The sequence below is a fragment of the Triticum urartu genome, chromosome 6A, assembly GCF_056163025.1.
Source record: "Triticum urartu cultivar PI428250 chromosome 6A, HENAU_Tu73, whole genome shotgun sequence".
NCBI classification, from domain to species: Eukaryota; Viridiplantae; Streptophyta; class Magnoliopsida; order Poales; family Poaceae; genus Triticum; species Triticum urartu.
The window spans coordinates 22106843-22126180 of NC_141878.1; the positions used below are offsets into that span (position 1 = coordinate 22106843).

Here is a 19338-nt window from a genome sequence, read left to right on the forward strand (position 1 = left end):
TGCTCAAATCGATGACCTAGAACTACGTGAATGACTAATTCACCTAGACGGACGTAGTACTTCGAACAACCGTTAGGTTATGTTCAGTTAACGGTCCATATCAGTTTAGGTGCACCTTGAAATTATCAGCTGGATACTGTTCGAGTAGATATGGGCAACATCGACATGTGGTTAAATAGTTCTGTAACCATATTTTATATTTTCTTTCGTATCAAACTACCCTTTAAGTTTGTTTGAGACTAGGTTGTTAAAGAAGTTGAGCACAACGTACTTAGTCTAAGACTAGGCTTTCTAAACATTCATTTGATTGGACATTATTGGACCCGGTGTATGTGTGTGCGTTGCTTGATTGGTGCTCTTCGCCGGCGCTATTCGTCACGGTGTGTGCCGGCCGGCGGTATGCACACAGATGACGAGGGCCAGCCGGCCAGGACACTCGGACACTGCTCTAAATAACTCGGGTACGGTGCAGACCATAGGGCGTATGATTTTCTGCCGCACGAAACGGAGCGCCAGCCGATCCATCCATATATATGTGTGTGCGTGTGATCTTCTGTGGATTGGATTTTCCCTACTCAACCATCGCGCTCAGGGTTGGGGCCATGAGGGGACCAACCCAAGCGCATCTCGCCGGCACTGTCGCGCTCTTCCTGCTACTGGCGGCCGCCATGCCCGCGACGACGGTTGCCGTGGTGACCTCGGAGGCCGATGCCCTTCTAGCATGGAAGGCCAGCCTCGTCGACGCGACCGCGCTATCTAACTGGACCCGGGCCACGCCGGTCTGTGGTTGGGTAGGCGTGTTCTGCAACATCAACGGCGGGATCAGGGGGCTAAACCTCCCGGGATTCGGTCTCTCGGGCGAGCTCGACATGCTCGACACCGCAGCGCTTCCGGAGCTTGCCTCTCTTAACCTTTGGAGGAACAACCTTGGAGGCCCAATCCCGGCCAGCATATCGTGGCTGCGCTCCCTCCAAGTACTCGACCTCAGCGGCAACAGGTTCAACGGTTCCATCCCGCCGCAGGTTGGTGACATGCCCAGCCTCGCCGCCCTCTCTCTCTATGAGAACAATCTCATTGGTGAGATCCCGCGCCAGCTCTGCAACCTTCTCTCCATCGGATCGCTGGACATGTCCAACAACCGTCTCACCGGGGAGCTCCCGAACTGCTGGTGCAACCTCCAGTCTCTGTATTACCTGCGCCTGTCGCACAATCGGCTCACCGGGAAGCTCTCGGACTGCTGGTGGAACCTGCAGGCTCTGGTGTTCATGGCCCTGTCCAACAACTACTTCTCAGGTGAAATCCCGACCCCTAAGGCAACCCACAACTGCTCTCTCACGACACTATATCTTGCCAAAAATGCCTTTGCTGGAGCCCTCCCACTCCTAGAGGGTTGCGACAAGCTCGTTATCCTCGACCTCAGCAGCAATATGTTTAACAACACCATTCCGCCGCAGCTTAGTGGCATGCGCAGCCTCACCGACCTCCGGCTCTACAATAACAACCTCGTCGGCAACATCCCGCACCAGCTCTGCAGGCACCTCTCCATCCAGACACTAGACCTGTCAAATAACCAGCTCACCGGGGATCTCCCGGACTGCTGGTGCAACTTCAAGGCTCTGATGTTCATGGACCTATCGAACAACCGTCTCACCGGGAAGCTCCCGGACTGCTGGTGGAACCTGGAGGCTCTGATTTTCATGGATCTATCCAACAACTCCTTCTCAAGTAAAATCCCCGCAGCTGTGGCAAGCCACAACTGCTATCTTAGGTCTCTTTACCTTGCCGGAAATGGCTTCATTGGTGCCTTCCCGCCTGTTCTAGAGGGCTGCAACTCGCTAGACACCTTGGACATGGGGAATAACAAGTTCTTTGGTGTTGTCCCTCCATGGATCGGGACTCACATCCCATTGTTGAGAATCCTTAGCCTCAAATCAAACAATTTCACTGGAGAAATTCCTCTGGAGTTATCACGCCTTTCAGAACTTCAGCTGCTGGACATTTCAAACAATAGCTTGACCGGCTCGATTCCGCTAGCCTTCGGCAGCTTGACCTCCATGAAGCATCCACAAAATCTATCGACTACGGAACTGTCCAACGAGTGGAAATACTATGATAGAATCGACATAATCTGGAAGGGCCATGAGCAGAAATTTGGAAAAGCGATCCAGTTATTAACCGGTATTGATTTGTCGGGCAATTTGTTGTCTCGGTGCATTCCTGAAGAGCTAGCCAACCTTCAGGGCATCCAATTTCTAAATCTGTCGAGAAACCATCTATCATGTAGCATTCCTGAAAACATTGGTAGTTTGACTTTTCTCGAGTCCCTTGATCTATCATCTAATGGACTTACAGGAGCCATTCCGTCGAGCATCTCGAGCATACCGTGGCTCACCACGTTGAATGTCTCGAACAATCTTTTATCGGGCAAGATACCCACCGGGAATCAGCTTCGGACCCTGACTGACCCATCAATTTACTCCAACAATTCTGGGCTCTGTGGATTTCCTCTAAATATTTCATGTACGAATACTTCGCTTGCACCGGATGAGAGAAATGGTGAAGAGGAGGACCACTGGATGTACTATTGTGTGATTGCTGGGATTGTGTCTGGTCTCTGGTTGTGGTTTGGGATGCTCTTTACAGTTAAGTCCTGGAGATGTGGTTTTCTTTCCTTTGTTGATGGCATGCAATGTAAAATTATGAAAAAGCTGTGACATTAGCTGTGTTATCTGCAATGCTGTACCTCTTTCATTTTTGTTGGCGAATGTACAATGTTATACCAATGTAATAGCATCGAATCGTTTGGTAAATTTGGTCGCAATGCATCTCACTCACATTTTTCTTCTCAAATTGATTTGCAATGCATCTCACTCACATTTTTCTTCTCTGGCTCTACTTGACTATTCTATCAATCTCTTCTACGACGTATTCGATTCATCTCACGTTCACCTGAAGGGCTGGCTGTCGTCGTCGGCTCCGTGAACGTCTCCAGCCGCGGCTCCGTCAGGTCCACCTCCTCCTGCTCCGCCGACCGCCAGCTCCGCCCCATCGTCGTCATCATCGTCACTGGCATCCCGACGTTAACCGTGACCTCTCCGGACAAGACGGCGCCCTTGGCGTTGCTGTCGTTCCTTCTGTGCAGGTGATCGCGGCGACGGCCGTCGTCGTCACCGTCCTGCCACACCGAGCATTCCCGCGGCCTCTCGGTTTGGAAGCCCGGGGCGAAGGCAACGGCGGCGGCGGGCAGGTGGTGCCGGCGGCGCTTGTCAGCGAGGGGCGCGATGGTGGAGAGGATCTGGACGACCTCAGTCATGGTGAGCCTGGCCTCGGGGTCCCACTGCAGGCACTCCCTGGCCAGGTGGGCCATGATCTGCATCTCCTCGGGCGGGAACGCGCCCTTCAGCGCCGGGTCTGGACCTCAGCGGCAACAGGTTCAACGGCTCCATCCCGCCACAGCTTGGTGACATGCCCAGCCTCGCCGCCCTATCTCTCTACGAGAACAACCTCATTGGTAAGATCCCGCGCCAGCTATGCAACCTTCTCTCCATCCAGTCACTGGACATGTCCAACAACCGACTCATCGGGGAGCTTTCGAACTGTTGGTGCAACCTCCAGTATTTGCGGTACATGAGCCTGTCGGACAATTGGCTCACCGGGCAGCTCCCGGACTGCTGGTGGAACCTCCAGGCTCTGGAGTCTGTGTTACTGTCCAACAACTTCTTCTCAGGTGAAATCCCGGCGGCTAAGGCAAGCCACAACTGCTCTCTCATATCACTATATCTTGCCGAAAATGCCTTTTTCGGAGCCCTCCCACTCCTAGAGCGCTGCGACTCGCTCGCTATCCTCGACCTCAGCAGCAATATGTTTAACAACACCATTCCGCCGCAGCTCAGTGGCATGGGCAGCCTCACCGACCTCCGGCTCTACAATAACAACCTCGTAGGCAACATCCCGCACCAGCTCTGCAGGCACCTCTCCATCCAGATACTGGACCTGTCAAATAACCGGCTCACCGGGGATCTCCCGGACTGCTGGTGCAACTTCCAGGCTATGATGTTCATGGACCTATCAGACAACCGTCTCACCGGCAAGCTCCCGGACTGCTGGTGGAACCTGGAGGCTCTGTTTTTCATGGATCTATCCAACAACTCCTTCTCAAGTAAAATCCCCGCAGTTGTGGCAAGCCACAACTGCTCTCTTAGGTCTCTTTACCTTGCCGGAAATGGCTTCATTGGTGCCTTCCCACCGGTCCTGGAGGGCTGCAACTCGTTGTCCACCCTAGACATGGGGAATAACTAGTTCTTTGGTGTTATCCCTCCATGGATCGGGAGTCACATCCCATTGTTGAGAATCCTTAGCCTGAAATCAAACAATTTCACTGGAGAAATTCCTCTAGAGTTATCACGCCTTTCGCAACTTCAGCTGCTCGACATGGCAAACAATAGCTTGACCGGCTCGATTCCGGTAGCCTTCGGCAGCTTGACCTCCATGATGCATCCACAAAATCTATCGACTAAGAAACCGTCTAACAAGTGGTATTACTATGATAGAATCGACATAATTTGGAAGGGCCAGTACAAGATATTTAGAAAAGATATCCAATTATTAGCCGGTATCATTTGTCGGGCAATTTGTTGTCTCGGTGCATTCCTGAAGAGCTAACCAACCTTCAGGGCCTCCTATTTCTAAACCTATCAAGAAACCATCTGTCATGTAGCATTCCTAAAAACATTGGTAGTTTGACTTTTCTCGAATCCCTCGATCTATCATCTAATGAACTTACATGAGACATTCCGCCAAGCATCTCGAGCTTGTCGTGGCTCGCCGCGTTGAATGTCTCGAACAATCTTTTGTCGGGCAAGATACCCACCGGGAATCAGCTTCAGACGCTGACTGACCCATCAATTTACTCCAACAATTCTGGGCTCTGTGGATTTCCTCTAAACATTTCGTGTGCCAATACTTCGCTTGCACCGGATCAGAGAAATGGTGAAGAGGAGGACCACTGGATGTACTACTGTGTGATTGCTGGGATTGTGTCTGGTCTTTGGTTGTGGTTTGGGATGCTCTTTACAGTTAAGTCTTGGAGATGTTTTTTTCTTTCCTTTGTTGATGGCATGCAATGTAAAATTAGGAAAAGTTGAGGCATTAGATGTGTTATCTGCAATGTTGTACGTACCTCTTTCTTTCTTTCTTTCTGGCAAATGTTATACCAGTTAATACCATCGAATCCCTTGGTAAATTTGGTCGCAATGCGTCTCACTCCCATTTTTCTTCTCAAATTGAGTTGATTACATTTTTGCCTGTACAAAGATAGATCGATCCCACCATGGCGCCATGCCATGCATGCACGTGGAGGATCGCACGTACAGGCTGACTACTACCACCGTGAGAACTCGGTGACATCTATCATCGGCAGATGGCGTAACGCAATCCTGACTTGGAATCCATTATCAGTCTTAATTCAGCTCCGTTTGTCATTACCTATGTACTTCAAGTGCTGGTAGTGCAGAATGTGTAAGCTGTCAAGTGTAATATTTGTGCTTCAGAATCTGTGTTTTGTACATGTTATGAAAATGTCAAGTGTTCATGTTATGAAACTGTCAAGTGTTCAGCAAATTAAGTATTGGTAGTGCAGAATATGTAAGCTGTCAAGTGCAATGTCTGTACATGTTATTAAATTGACTTCTATGTTTTAGCAGTCAAGTGCAAGATCGTACATATATTGAGCTGTACATGTATGGGTGGGGAACTGATATAGAACCATAGGCTAAAACCATAGTTCCTAGAATGGGTTAGTTTGGTTTTGGGGGATTTGTCATGTGGTTTAGTTTGGGCTGGGTGCCAATGCCAATTACGGGGGGTTAGTTTGGTTCAGTTTCCAAAACGTCATCACGTGAGTTCAGTTCAGGTTTGGTTTGGTTACCCACCCATTCTCAGATTTAACTGGTCTAAAAAACCAATGTTATATATTTAAGAATATTGTTGGATGTTTCTTGGTGGAAAGATTAATGTGGAGTCTATTTTTCAACATAATATTGTGTAGTGTCATTGAATTATATCAAACATATACAGTATATTACTATATTTGACAGCTTTTGTGAGTAAGTTTACTTGATTTGAACCATCTCAAACCACAAGCTAGACATATGAGTCCGAAATTATAAATGTTTATTAATAAAGATAAATCAAAACAAAAAAATTGTAAACAAAAACCCTACCTTGATTATTATAAGAGTTTATAGACAAGAGAACTTACAATGACACATGACGGCAAGCTCTAAAATAATAGCTTTCACAATTCTAAAACTATAGAAAATACAAAATGTGAACTTAATTAATTTCTGTATTTTAAAATATAACTAAAATACGGATGTAGACAGTTTAAAACAAATATGGAAAAAAATATGTCTCCCATGTGAATAGAAATTTGTGTTGAGACAATTACATTACAAACTCGACCAAAAATAGCATGAAATATATCTATAAATGAAATTTAAATACATAGTGAAATTGCATTTTCATGTTTACATTTTGGAAATTAACCAAGCAAAAACAAATTGTATAGAGCCAATATTGCATTAATAATAATTATTTCAAAAGATATGTGATGATTATACTTCTAATGCATGTGACCTTTTTATATTGTTAATGTTTATAATTATTAAATACCGTATAAAGTTGTATTGCATGCTATCCCATGCGATTCGCATGGGTTGACGACTAGTATTAAGCAATTTCTATAGTGGGTGTGAGAGACATATTTGGTAGTTATAAATTACACGGTATCTCTACTCCTAATGAACGAGTTGGTGAATAGTCTCTGCGGTTTATTTTCGCTGGGTTTTTTCGTCTCTCCTCCCACCACCCCCTCCCACACAGGTCCATCGGTTTATTTTTCTCTCCATTCTTTATTACAACCAGAACTTTCCAAACGTATAACAAATCACAGATCTAACTTCCTTAAATTATGCAAATCAATCGATTTCTTTTATTGGTTCAATTTGTCTTAGGAAACAAATAACAGATTTTTAGGAAACAAATAATACATTTTAATCTAACTTTCCTAACTTATTTAAATCAATCGATTTCTCTTATTAGTGAAATTTGTTTTAGTAAACAAATAACAGACACGTCACAACTTTCCTCCCAATAAATAGTTTCTTAACATTTGCAAACTTTCCTAATCAGACACGTCACAAACGGGCAGGTACTGATATCACGTTACCAAACAATAAAACCCATTTGCATAGAAATCAGTTCAAAAATCTTAACTTTCCTAAATTTTTACCTTTCCTTGATAACAACCAATATTTTCTATATTTTCCACCTATTGAAGGAAATCACCCCTCCATCGATATTAGCATTTTTTGGAATGAGATCTCCGGGTTGTGGTTTTTTTTTGCGATTCTTTCCAATTGTGACCTCCCCTTCCACTCCGGCTCCTTCTCGCATAAACACCTCCACCATAGCCAGGTGACACCACCCTAGACCTTCTGCCTCTCCACACCTTCTCCGCCACCTCCTTCTCGTACTCCATTAACAATCCCTCCGCCACATTTCTCCACGACGGTGTCTAGGGCATGGCGCAGCAGTGTACCAGCGGTAGAGCAGCGCATAGCAGCAGGAAGCAGCACGCAGCAGGTGAGGCAAGCGGCCGACGGTGGAGGGCAGAGATGCGGCCGGCGTGGCTAAGGGGGCGGCCGGTAGAAGATGGCCACGACTGGAGGCGGCGCGAGGCAGGGGCGCGACAGCGGGGCGAGCGAAGGGATAGACGGCAACAGATGGGGCGAGCGCAGCCAGCGAGAGTGTGGCACGCGGCCAGGGTGTGTGTCGCGCGGGGCACAGTGGTGCGGTGGCTGCGGCGAGCGCGACAACAGCGGCGGGCGCGACCGACGCGGTGTAGCACGGGCGTGGGCATGGAGAGGGAGTGGCCCCGCAGGCGCGGAAGAAGAGCGGCAGGCTCGGGCATGGGCGTGCATAGGAGCGGGCATGTGCCACGGGGTCAATCCGAGGAGCTCGGTGGCTACCCCTGCAATGGCCATGGCGGACGGCGGTTCTCGACCACGGCGAAATACCTAATGAGAGCAAACGAGAGGGGAAAGAGGGGAAAGGCAAAAGGAGATCATGGCGGTGTCAATGGCGCCCTAGGAGAAGACATGGGAGCTCGGGGCGGCGCGGATCGAACGACAATGTCGCTGTGGCCCAAGGTTGAGGAAGACGGCAGGGACGTCGATGCGGGGTGCTGGACTTGATCTAAATATATCGGCTAAATAGGCTATGCTGATTGGCACTAAAGTTGAGCTAGCACCGCTTGATTATGTTACATATAATCGCCAAGATCTTGTCAGCGGCGTCATCTCTTTTATGTGCTTTACTGCATCACATATGTGAGAATTTAATGGAAAAAAAGGTTGTCAACGTCACTTAATATGTATGAGAATATTAAATGTAATATTAACATAATTGATATTGAACACTTAAAATTAATGTGACCCCGTTGCAACGCACCGGCGTTCTTCTAGTTAGATAGGAATTCTTCTCATCTTATCTCTAGAAGCCTTCTTGCCCTCCAAGTCTTGTACCTCTATACCTCAAGGCTCAATAATATACGCACCGCATTACGTCAATTATCTCATTTCTAATCCTCTTACAGTCTTGTGTTAACTTCCATGTGGAAGCGCGCGCACCATGGTCTGACCTGGCTCGGAGAAAGAAAATTCGGTTCTCGCGATGCACGACTCGAACAGGAGGGGGTGTTCGGAATATTCCCTAAAACCATTACAGTCAACTATACAGGGCTTTATTCTTCTGTACTGTTAACACTTGGATTCACCATAAGATGGTAAGCAATTTCAAATTGGTTTATCAACTATACAGAATTGTGTTGTCACTAAAAAAAAACTTGGATTCAGCATGAACGGGCCGGCCGGATCGGAGCCGAGCATCTTGCAGGCTGTCTTTGACGTAATTTCATACCTACCTCGTAAGGTGATATACACTACTTCTAACAACCGTTATGTTATGTTCAATTAACAGTCCATATCAGTTTAGGTGCACCTTAAAATCATCAGTTGGATACTGTTTGAGTAGATATGGACAACATCGAAATGTGGTTAAATAGTTCTGTAACCATATTTTATATTTCCTTTCGTATCAAACTACCCTTTAAGTTTGTTTGAGACTAGGTTGTTAAAGAAGTTGAGCACAACGTACTTAGTCTAAGACTAGGCTTTCTAAACATTCATTTGATTGGACATTATTGGACCTGGTGTATGTGTGTGCGTTGCTTGATTGGTGCTCTTCGCCGGCGCTATTCGTCACGGTGTGTACCTGCCGGCGGTATGCACACAGATGACGAGGGCCAGGACACTGCTGTAAATAACTCGGGTACGGTGCACGCCACAGAGCGTATGATTTTCTGCCACACGAAACGGAGCGCCAGCCGATCCATCCATATATATGTGTGTGCGTGATTTTCTGCGGATTGGATTTTCCATACTGAACCATCACGCTTAGGGTCGGGGACATGAGGAGACCAACCCAAGCGCATCTCGCCGGCACTGCCGTGCTCTTCCTACTAGCGGCCGCCATCTCCGCGACAACTGTTGCCGTGGTGAACTCGGAGGCCGATGCCCTTCTAGCATGGAAGGCCAGCCTTGATAACGCAACCGCGCTATCTAACTGGACCCGGGCCACGCCGGTCTGTGATTGGGCAGGTGTGTTCTGCAACATCAATGGCGTGATCAAGGAGCTAAATCTCCCCGGACTCGGTCTATCGGGCGGGCTCGATATGCTCGACACCATGGCGTTCTTGGCGCTTGCCTCTATGGATCTCAGCGGCAACGACCTTGGCGGCGCCATACCGGCCAGCATCTCGCGTCTGCGCTCCCTCGAATCACTCGACCTCAGCAATAACGGCTTCAATGGCTCCATCCCGCCGCAATTTGGTGACATGCCAAGCCTCGGCGACCTCAATCTCAATAGAAACAAGCTCGTCGGCAACATCCCGCGCCAGCTCTGCAGGCTCATCTCCATACGGATACTGCGAATCTCTTACAACCAGCTCAGCGGAGAGCTTCCCAACTGCTGGTGCAACCTCCGGTCTCTGGAGGTCATGCACCTGTCAAGCAACAGGCTCATCGGGAAGCTTCCGCATTGCTGGTGGAACCTGGAGGCTCTGCAGCAAATGCACCTGGCCGATAACTCCTTCTCAGGTGAATTCCCGGCAGCTACCGTAAGCCACAACTGCTCTCTCATCACATTAGATCTCGCCGGAAATGCTTTTGTTGGAGCTTTCCCACTCTTGGATGGTTGCCACTCGCTGGTCACCCTCGACATCAGCAGCAATAGGTTCAGCGGCTCCATTCGTCCGCAGCTCGGTGACATGCTCGGTCTCTTCATCGTCCGGCTCTACAATAACAACCTCGTTGGTAACGTCCCACACCAGCTCTGCAGGCTCCTCCTCATTGGCAATCTAGATTTGTCCGACAATCTGCTTGCCGGGGAGCTCCCGGACTGCTGGTGCAACCTCAAATATCTGGCGTTCATGGATCTATCTAATAACCGGCTCACGGGGAAGCTCCCGAACTGCTGGTGCAACCTGAAGGCTCTGCGTTTCATGGATCTATCCAACAACTCCTTCTCAGGTAAAATTCCCGCGGCTGTGGCAAGCTACAACTGCTCTCTTACGTCACTTTATCTCGCCGGAAATGGCTTTGTTGGTGCTTTCCCGCCGGTCCTAGAGGGTTGCAACTCCCTGACCACTCTGGATCTAGGGAATAACATGTTCTTTGGTGTTATCCCTCCATGGATTGGGAGTCAGGTTCCAATGCTTAGAATCCTTAGTCTCAGATCAAACAACTTCGCTGGAGAAATTCCTTCAGGTTTATCACAGCTTTCACAACTTCAGTTGCTCGACATGTCCAACAATAGCTTGACTGGCTCAATTCCTATAGGCTTCGGCAACTTGACCTCCATGAGGCACCCAAAAAATGTTTCAGCAATAGATAAATTGTTGTGGGGTAAATATAATGACAGACTTGGTATAATCTGGAAGGGTCGGGATCAGACTTTCAGAGGCACAATCCGATTATTAGCCGGTATTGATTTATCAGACAATTTTCTATCACAATGCATCCCCGAAGAGTTAACCAATCTTCAGGGCCTTCGGTTCCTAAACCTTTCAAGAAACCATATGTCGTGCCGCATTCCCCAGGACATTGGTAGCCTCTCTTTTCTTGAGATCCTTGATCTATCATCTAATCAACTTTTTGGAAACATTCCTCAAAGCATCACACAATTATCAGGGCTCAACACGTTAAATGTCTCGAACAATCTTTTGTCGGGCAAGATACCCACCGGGAATCAGATTCAGACGCTGACTGACCCATCAATTTACTCCAACAATTCTGGGCTTTGTGGATTTCCTCTAAACATTTCGTGTGCCACTACTTCGCTTGCACCGGATGAGAGAAATGGTGAAGAGGAGGACCACTGGATGTACTACTGTGTGATTGCTGGGATTGTGTCTGGTCTCTGGTTGTGGTTTGGGATACTCTTTACAATTAAGTCATGGAGATGTGGTTTTCTTTCCTTTGTTGATGGCATGCAATGTAAAATTATGAAAAAGTTGTGACATTAGCGGTGTTATCTGCAATGCTGTATCTCTTTCATTTTTGTTGGCGAATGTACAATGTTATACCAATGTAATAGCATCGAATCGTTTGGTAAATTTGGTCGCAATGCATGTCACTCACATTTTTCTTCTCAAATTGATTTGATTACGTTCTTGCCTGTACAATGCATCTCACTCACATTTTTCTTCTCTGGCTCTACTTGACTATTCTATCAATCTATTCTACGACGTATTCGATTCATCTCACGTTCACCTGAAGGGGCTGGCTGTCGTCGTCGGCTCCGTGAACGTCTCCAGCTGCGGCTCCGTCAGGTCCACCTCCTCCTGCTCCGCCGACCGCCAGCTCCGCCCCATCGTCGTCATCATCGTCACTGGCATCCCGACGTTAACCGTGACCTCTCCGGACAAGACGGCGCCCTTGGCATTGCTGCCGTTCCCTCCGTGCAGGTGATCGCGGCGATGGCCGTAGTCGTCGTCGTCCTGCCACACTGAGCATTCCTGCGGCCTCTCGGGGTGGAAGCCCGGGGCGAAGGCGGCGGCGGCGGCGGGCAGGTGGTGGCGACGGCGCTTGTCGGCGAGGGGCGCGATGGTGGAGAGGATCTGGACGTGGGCCTGGCCTCGGGGTCCCACTGCAGGCACTCCCTGGCCAGGTGGGCCATGATCTGCATCTCCTCGCGCGGGAACGCGCCCTTCAGCGCCGGGTCCGGCAGCTCCGCGACCACCAGCCTACTGTCCCGCAGCCGCGACGTCGCCCACATCACCAAGCTCTCGTCCGTGCCCGCGCCGCCGGCGCCGGCGCCGCCCCTCTTGTGCACCGGTTGCCGGCCCGTGGTGAGCTCCAGCACCACCACGCCGAAGCTGAACACGTCCGACTTGAGCGACGCCTTGCCGACGATGGCGTACTCGGGGGCGAAGTACCCGAAGGTGCCCAGCATGCGCGCCGGCGAGCTGGAGCAGCTCGCCACGCCGTCGTTCATCAGGCACTTGGCCATGCCCAGGTCCGTGATCCTGGCCCTGAACCGGTCGTCGAGCAGGATGTTGGTGGACTTGATGTCCCGGTGGAGGATGCGCGGCGCCGCCGCCTCGTGGAGGTACTCGAGGCCCCTCGCCGCGCCCAGCGCCACGCCGACGCGCGTCGCCCAGTCCATGGGCTTCCTGTTGAGGTCGTCCAGGCACTCCCGCAGGTTGCCGTTGGTCATGCACTCGAACACCAGCAGCCGCTCCAGCTGCCGCCCCTGCCGCTCCGAGCAGTGCCCCAGCAATGGCACCACGTGGCAGTGGTTCAGCCTCGACAGCAGCTCGATCTGTTCGTTCATGGAGGTAGAAGATGCAGATGCCAATCAATGGTGATGGATCATGGATGTTCTCTTTTTCAGACTTCAGACTTTTTTGAAAAAAGTTCATAGTTCAGACTTATTAACAGAGAAGCAATTCAGAGAAATGATAAAAGATGTTCTCCTTGCCTTTGATGACACTGAGCCCTGGTTTGTGTTTCAGTTGGGCCAGAGGAGAAGATCGGTGGCTAACGAGGTTTGACCTGCTGCTCCAGCTCACGTACTTGTCGAAAGAGTGCATCCGGGAACGCGGAGAGAGCGCGCCCTTGCGGCGAAAGTAGCACGCCATGGTGCACTCTTTGGCTCTCGCATGTATATACGTCCTATACGGGGATTTTGTTTAAAATAATTAAGCAAAAAGTCAAAATAGTTTAAAAATATTTTTAGATTAAACTTGACTTACTTGCGCACTAGTATATAAATTTTCACAAAAAAGAAACCAACGTTGACTTCACAGCGAAAAAGACAAAATTTATTTGCTATTATAAGTCACTATTCATGCTATTTTGACCGAAAATTTGTCTTTTCTAAAAGAAGTCAAAAAGGAATTTTTTTTGAAACTTTTCTCAGTAGTACAATGGAAGGTCAAGTTTATTTTAAAAATATTTTCAAAAAATTTTGACCTTTTTTTGAATTGCTAATTTCTTTTTCTATATAAGGTACATATGTTCCCGGGAACCAAACGTTCCCCTCCCATTGCAATGGCTGTCTTGCTAGAGAAATGCTTCCTCCCTTGTTCAGAGTTTCCTGCAGTGTTAACATTTAGTATCTGAAGCATATATGAAGGATATATCTGAATCAGTAGAGAAGAATGGCATATACCGGATGTGCAGTTATGAAGTGAAGCAACTCCCGCTGTGCACCACAGCATGTTCTTCTTTCTGGAGGGCCTTGTCGCGAGTAAATAATACTATAAAACCACTATTTTACAGGATAGGGCTGCAAAAATCTACCGATTTTTATTTTTTCTCAAAAAACTACCAAACATGCGGTTGGCTGTTTCAAAAACCCTCAAATGAATGTCGTTTAAAAATTAAACCTGTTTATGATAGGTCGGGCCCGCATGTAAACAATCTGTCTATTTGACCGTTAACTAACATATGAGGCCCGCCTGGCAGTGTCTCTCCCCATTTTCTTCTCCTCTCTCTCCCTACGCCAAAGCACACCAGAGACCATGGTCGCCGGCCACATGCCGGCCCACGCCACCGAGCGAAGCCATGTTCGTCGCCTCCTTTCGCACTGAGGCCGGCCATGCCGCCACCACCACCAAGCAGAGCCGCTAGAACGAGAACATCGACCCTGCCTCCGCGTCGAGGCCGGCCACGCCGCCACCACCTTCAGCTGGTTCCATTGGACGGAGCTGGTCGAGCTGCTCCACCCACCTCGAGCCAGTGCGAGGAAGAGGGAAGGGAGAGAGGCCGCGTGACGGGGAGCTCACGGCGGTTGCCGGCGCGGCTCGCCGGCTAGAGGAGGCGGTGGCCGGCAAGGAGCTCCGCCTGGACCCTCGCCCGCCTAGAGAAGCCCGGCCTACGCGCCCTTCCCCCTGGCCTGTGACCTGGCCTGCGACCTCGCTGAGCCGTTCCTTCCTTGACCCACGAACTGTCCGCCGGCAAGAGCTCCACACGACAGCTGATTGCCGGCGAGCATGGCTGCGGGCGCCCGCTCCTCTCGATCTGGAGCACAGCCACGGGAAGGATCCGATTGCCTTTTTAATTTGTTTGCAGGGACCTGATTGATTTTCTAAAATATTTACAGGGGCTGATTACTTTTTTAAAATTATTAGATTATGATGAAGAAACACAGACATGTGGTACCCACGTGTCAGTTAACGATCAAACAAACGGTCAAACAAACAGTTGGTTTAGGTGTGGGCCCGACCTGTCATAAATATGTTTGATTTTTAAACAACGGTCATTTGGGGTTTTTTGCAACAGCCTACCGCCTGTTAGGTAGTTTTTTGAGAAAAATTAAAAACCAATAGTTTTTTGAAAGCCTAGTCTATAAAGTAGTAGTTTTATGCTATTTACTTTCTTGTTGGAGCAGCACGAGCAGTTCCATGACCCTGCAGGGCCACTGTTTTCCTCTACCACGACCCATAAGAATAAGTATTGAATTTCTCGTACCTTTAGGCAGTGGCATGAGGAAGAGCAACTGGATGACAGGTTGCTATTGGAGTTAGCTTCCCCAAATCGATGACAGCGCATACGTTGTTAGAATAAAACGCTATTGTAAGATCATAGATGACACATCAAGGTACTATATTTGTTGACGAGGTTCATCAATATGGCTACATCCCTGAGGCAATGACTATGGGCGCTCCTCCCCAAGATACCGTAACATCGGCCGCCCGGGCGCCAGCACAATTCGCCGGCTCCCCTGCATACCTAGTGCTATCAAGTTGTCATGGGTTATAACGTGCGGTTTGTGCTGCCCCTCGATATATAAGAAATCTAGGATATAACGTGTCCGACTCCTACACGATTCGTACTTATTCACATCAATTACAACTCCAAGTCCACGTAACTCCTTGCGTACATAATATTCGACACAAAGACAACATATGCACGTCCAGCTTGTCGGTCCATTCCCCCCTCCGGTAGTTGTTGGGGAACATACCATGCAATTTCAAAAAAAATCGTACGCTCAAGCAATATCTATCTAGGAGATGCATAGCAACGAGAGGGGGAGAGTGTGTCCACGTACCCTCGTAGACCGAAAGCGGAAGCATTTGAGAACACAGTTGATGTAGTCGAACTTCCTCTCGTTCCGACCAATCAAGCTCGGCACCTCTGAGTTCTGCACACGTTCAGCTCAATTACGTCCCTCGAACTCTTGATCCACCAAAGTGTCGAGGGAGTAGATGAGTTCCGTTAGCACGACGGTGTGATGACGGTGATGGTGAAGTGATCCACGCAGGGCTTCGCCTAAGCACTACGAGAATATGACCGGAGGCGTAAACCGTGAAGGGGGCACCACACACGACTAACAATTGTTGGTGTGTGTTCTAGCGGTGCCCCCCTTCATATACAGAGGTTGGAGAGGAGGAGGAGAGGCAGCCAAGGGGGCGCCCTCCCAATTCGGCCTCCCCCCTTTCCTATTCCTATTCGGAGTAGGAAGGGAAGAGGGGGAAGGGGGAATCCTATTCCTTTTTCCTTTCCTCCTTCCCCTTTTCTTCTCCAATTTGGCCAGCCCATATAGCGGGGGGGGGCGGGGGGGGCACCAGCCCCTTTGTGGCTGGTGTGTTTCCCCTCTTGGCCCATAAGGCCCATATCTTTTGCCGGGGCTGACCGGAACCCCTTACTTGGCACTTTATTGAAACAAAACCTATAAAACATGATTACTACAGTAGCTTAATCATGTAAACACACAAAAACAGTAAGGGTAAATATTGGGTTGTCTCCCAACAAGCGATTTTCTTTAATGCCTTTTAGCTAGGCATGATGATTTCAATGATGCTCACATAAAAGATAAGAATTGAAACATAAAGAGAGCATCATGAAGAATATGACTAGCACATCTAAATCTAACCCACTTCCCATGCCTAGGGATTTTTTGAGCACATAATTTATAGGAACAAGAATCAACTAGCATAGGAAAGCAAAACAAGTATAACTTCAAAAATTTAAGCACATAGGGAGGAAACTTGATATTATTGCAACTTCTACAAGCATATATTCCTCCCTCATAATAATTTTCAGCAGAATCATGAATGAATTCAACAATATAACCATCACATAAAGCATTATTTTCATGATCTACAAGCATAGAGATTTTTCTACTCTCTACATAAGCAAAATTCTTCTCATTCGGAATAGCGGGATCACTAGTTCCTAAAGTTGACACTCTTCCAAACCTGCTTTAGATGATAGTATTATTTATACTCTAAAAGATATAGGTGAAGTTCATGGAGCATTCTATAATTAATATAAAATAACCGATATCCAAGCTCAAAATATATAAGTGAAGCACATGAAGCATTCTATAAAACCATACTCAAAATATTTAAGTGAAGCGCAAAGAGCATTCTATAAGGTCATACTCAAAAGATATAAGTGAAGCACATGGATCATTCTATAAATCGATGAAGATATATCTCATACTAGCATGGTTCTTAAAGAGAAAGAAAAACACAAAGGACACAAATCATGTGAACAAAACAAAAAAACGAGGTATACCGATATTTGTTGAAGAAGAAAGATGGGATGCCAACCGGGGCATCCCCAAGCTTAGATGCTTGATTATCCTTTGAAATATTTACTTGGGGTGCCTTGGGCATCCCCAAGCTTCAACTCTTGCCCCTCTTTATTCTTCTCACATCGGTAACTCCTCGTTCTTCGAACACTTCATCCACAAAAACTTAACAAAAAGTTTGTGAGATCCGTTAGTGTAATAAAGCAAACTACCACTTTAAGGTACTGTAATGAAATCATTCTTTATTTATTTTGGTGTTAAACCTACTGTATTCCAACTTCTCTATGGTTCATACCCCCCGATGCTAGCCATAGATTCATCAAAATAAGCAAACAACACGCGAAAAGCAGAATCTGTCAAAAACAGGACAGTCTGTAGTAATCTGGAAGTTTACTAAACTTCTGTAACTCCAAAAATTATGAAATACATTTGAAAATTTGCACAATTTGTACAGAAGTAGTGTGCAAATATATATATATATATATATATATATATATATATATAGAGAGAGAGAGAGAGAGAGACATATATTTGATGTTGTAAATATTAGTACATTTATATATATATTTGGTCAAACTTGATTTTTTCTAACTTAACTAGGAAAAAGTTAGAACCTCAAGTATTTTTAGAATGAAGGTAGTATGTATATTAAATAAACACATGATACTGTTTTGCTGGAAATCTTACCATCAAATGTACATTATGTTTCTTTGTATTCTCTTTCTTTTACCACCTTGGCTCTATTAAATTACGTTACATGTTCATGGAACACTGATGGAATATTCATCTTCGTAATAGCTTGTTCTTTTTTACCGGATGAGACAGATGGTGAAGGGGAGGACCAGTGGATGTGCTATTTTGTGATTTCTGGGATTGTGTTTGGTTCCTGGATATGGTTTTGGATGCTCTTTACAATTGAGACCTGGAGATGTGCTTTTCTCTTATTTGTCGATGGCATGCAATGTAAGATGATGAAGAAGTTGTGACATTGGTTGTGTTCTCTACTTTGTAATACCAATAGAAAAATGCATGTAGGAAAATTCGTTTACTTTGTTATGCAACAGACAAAAAAACTCCAAAAGACCATACATTCTATCTTAAAAAATCTTAAATAGTCATTAAGATTGTACAATATCTTCTATACAATCCTTTTGAACATAAGCTTGAACCCGTGCTTCACTTCTCACTATGATTGTGTAGTTTTCTGGAAAAAAGATGCATCAGTGCACCGTGCACCCAGGCAAACTGCCAAGTTTCAGAAAGTTTCAAACATTGTGGCTTGAGAATAGCCTAGCTAGCTAAGTGGTTCACACATTTGTGAGACTAGATTTTCTATTGATTGATATATCATTGAATGTATGGAAAACATTGTACGCCCTCCGTTCCAACTTACTTGAAGTTATGGCCAATTTTAACACGGTCCCTCTTATCTCCTCTTTTCACATGAGAGGTAAGAAGGTAAGAGTTACATGAATCAAACTTCATTAAGTTTGACTGAGTGTACAGAAACATATATTAACATCTACAACACCAAATTAGTTTCATTACATTCCACGCAATATATGTATTTGATATTGTAATATTAGTATATCTTTATATATATTTGGTCAAACCTTGAGGAAGTTAAACTTAATTAGGACAAAATTAGAACTTTAGGTATTTTCAGAATGAAGGTAGTATGTCTTGAATAAACACATGATACAATTTTGTTGGAAATTTTACCATCAAATGTGCATTATATTTCTTTGTATTCTCTTTCTTTTACCACCTTAGCTCTATTAAATTACGTTACATGTTCATGGCACATGGATGGAATATTCATCCTGGTCATAGCTTGTTCTTTTTACACCTTCATATTGGTTTGAATTGACCTATATTTTGATAGAATGGAAATAAAATTGAATAAATGAATTTATTTAATTTTAATTAATTTATGTTTCACATTTACATCTTAGGTTCATATAAAATGTAATTATTTACTTCTATTTTAAATGAATGGAAATAAAATTGAATAAATAAATTTAATTTAATTTATGACTAATTTCTATTCCATATTTCAGACTTAGGTTCATATAGAAATATAATTATGTACTTCTATTTTGATTAGATGAAATTTAATTGAGTAAATAAGTTTTATTTAATTTAAGTTTAACTTCTATTCCCGATTTCAGTATT

General features: G+C 46.3%; 3 protein-coding genes and 1 pseudogene across 3 annotated transcripts; 3 read left to right on the forward strand and 1 right to left on the reverse strand.

The window, feature by feature from the left end:
* Window positions 1-602: 602 nt before the first annotated feature.
* On the forward strand, window positions 603-2714 carry LOC125516372 (uncharacterized). The gene has a single exon (XM_048681846.2). The coding sequence runs from the start codon at window positions 603-605 to the stop codon at window positions 2712-2714; it is 2112 nt and encodes a 703-aa protein (XP_048537803.2).
* Window positions 2715-2896: 182 nt separating this feature from the next.
* LOC147963395 (receptor-like serine/threonine-protein kinase NCRK) lies at window positions 2897-12969 on the reverse strand. The gene is made up of 2 exons (XM_087527307.1): window positions 12325-12969; window positions 2897-3397 (listed from the first exon to the last, which is right to left on the reverse strand). Exons 1-2 carry the CDS (start codon window positions 12952-12954, stop codon window positions 2909-2911), a joined length of 1119 nt encoding a protein of 372 aa, XP_087383433.1. The 5' UTR covers window positions 12955-12969; the 3' UTR covers window positions 2897-2908.
* LOC147963396 (uncharacterized) lies at window positions 3409-5144 on the forward strand (annotated as a pseudogene).
* LOC147963397 (uncharacterized) lies at window positions 9530-11638 on the forward strand. The gene has a single exon (XM_087527305.1). The coding sequence runs from the start codon at window positions 9530-9532 to the stop codon at window positions 11636-11638; it is 2109 nt and encodes a 702-aa protein (XP_087383431.1).
* Window positions 12970-19338: the final 6369 nt, after the last annotated feature.

Coding starts and splice junctions, on each gene's coding strand:
- LOC125516372 (XM_048681846.2), top strand. CDS start 603: ATGAGGGGACCAACCCAAGCGCATCTCGCCGGCACTGTCGCGCTCTTC.
- LOC147963397 (XM_087527305.1), top strand. CDS start 9,530: ATGAGGAGACCAACCCAAGCGCATCTCGCCGGCACTGCCGTGCTCTTC.
- LOC147963395 (XM_087527307.1), bottom strand. CDS start 12,954: ATGAACGAACAGATCGAGCTGCTGTCGAGGCTGAACCACTGCCACGTG. Junction 3,398..12,324: donor CGGACCCGGCGCTGAAGGGC/GCGTTCCCGCGC, acceptor CCGGCGCTGAAG/GGCGCGTTCCCGCCCGAGGA.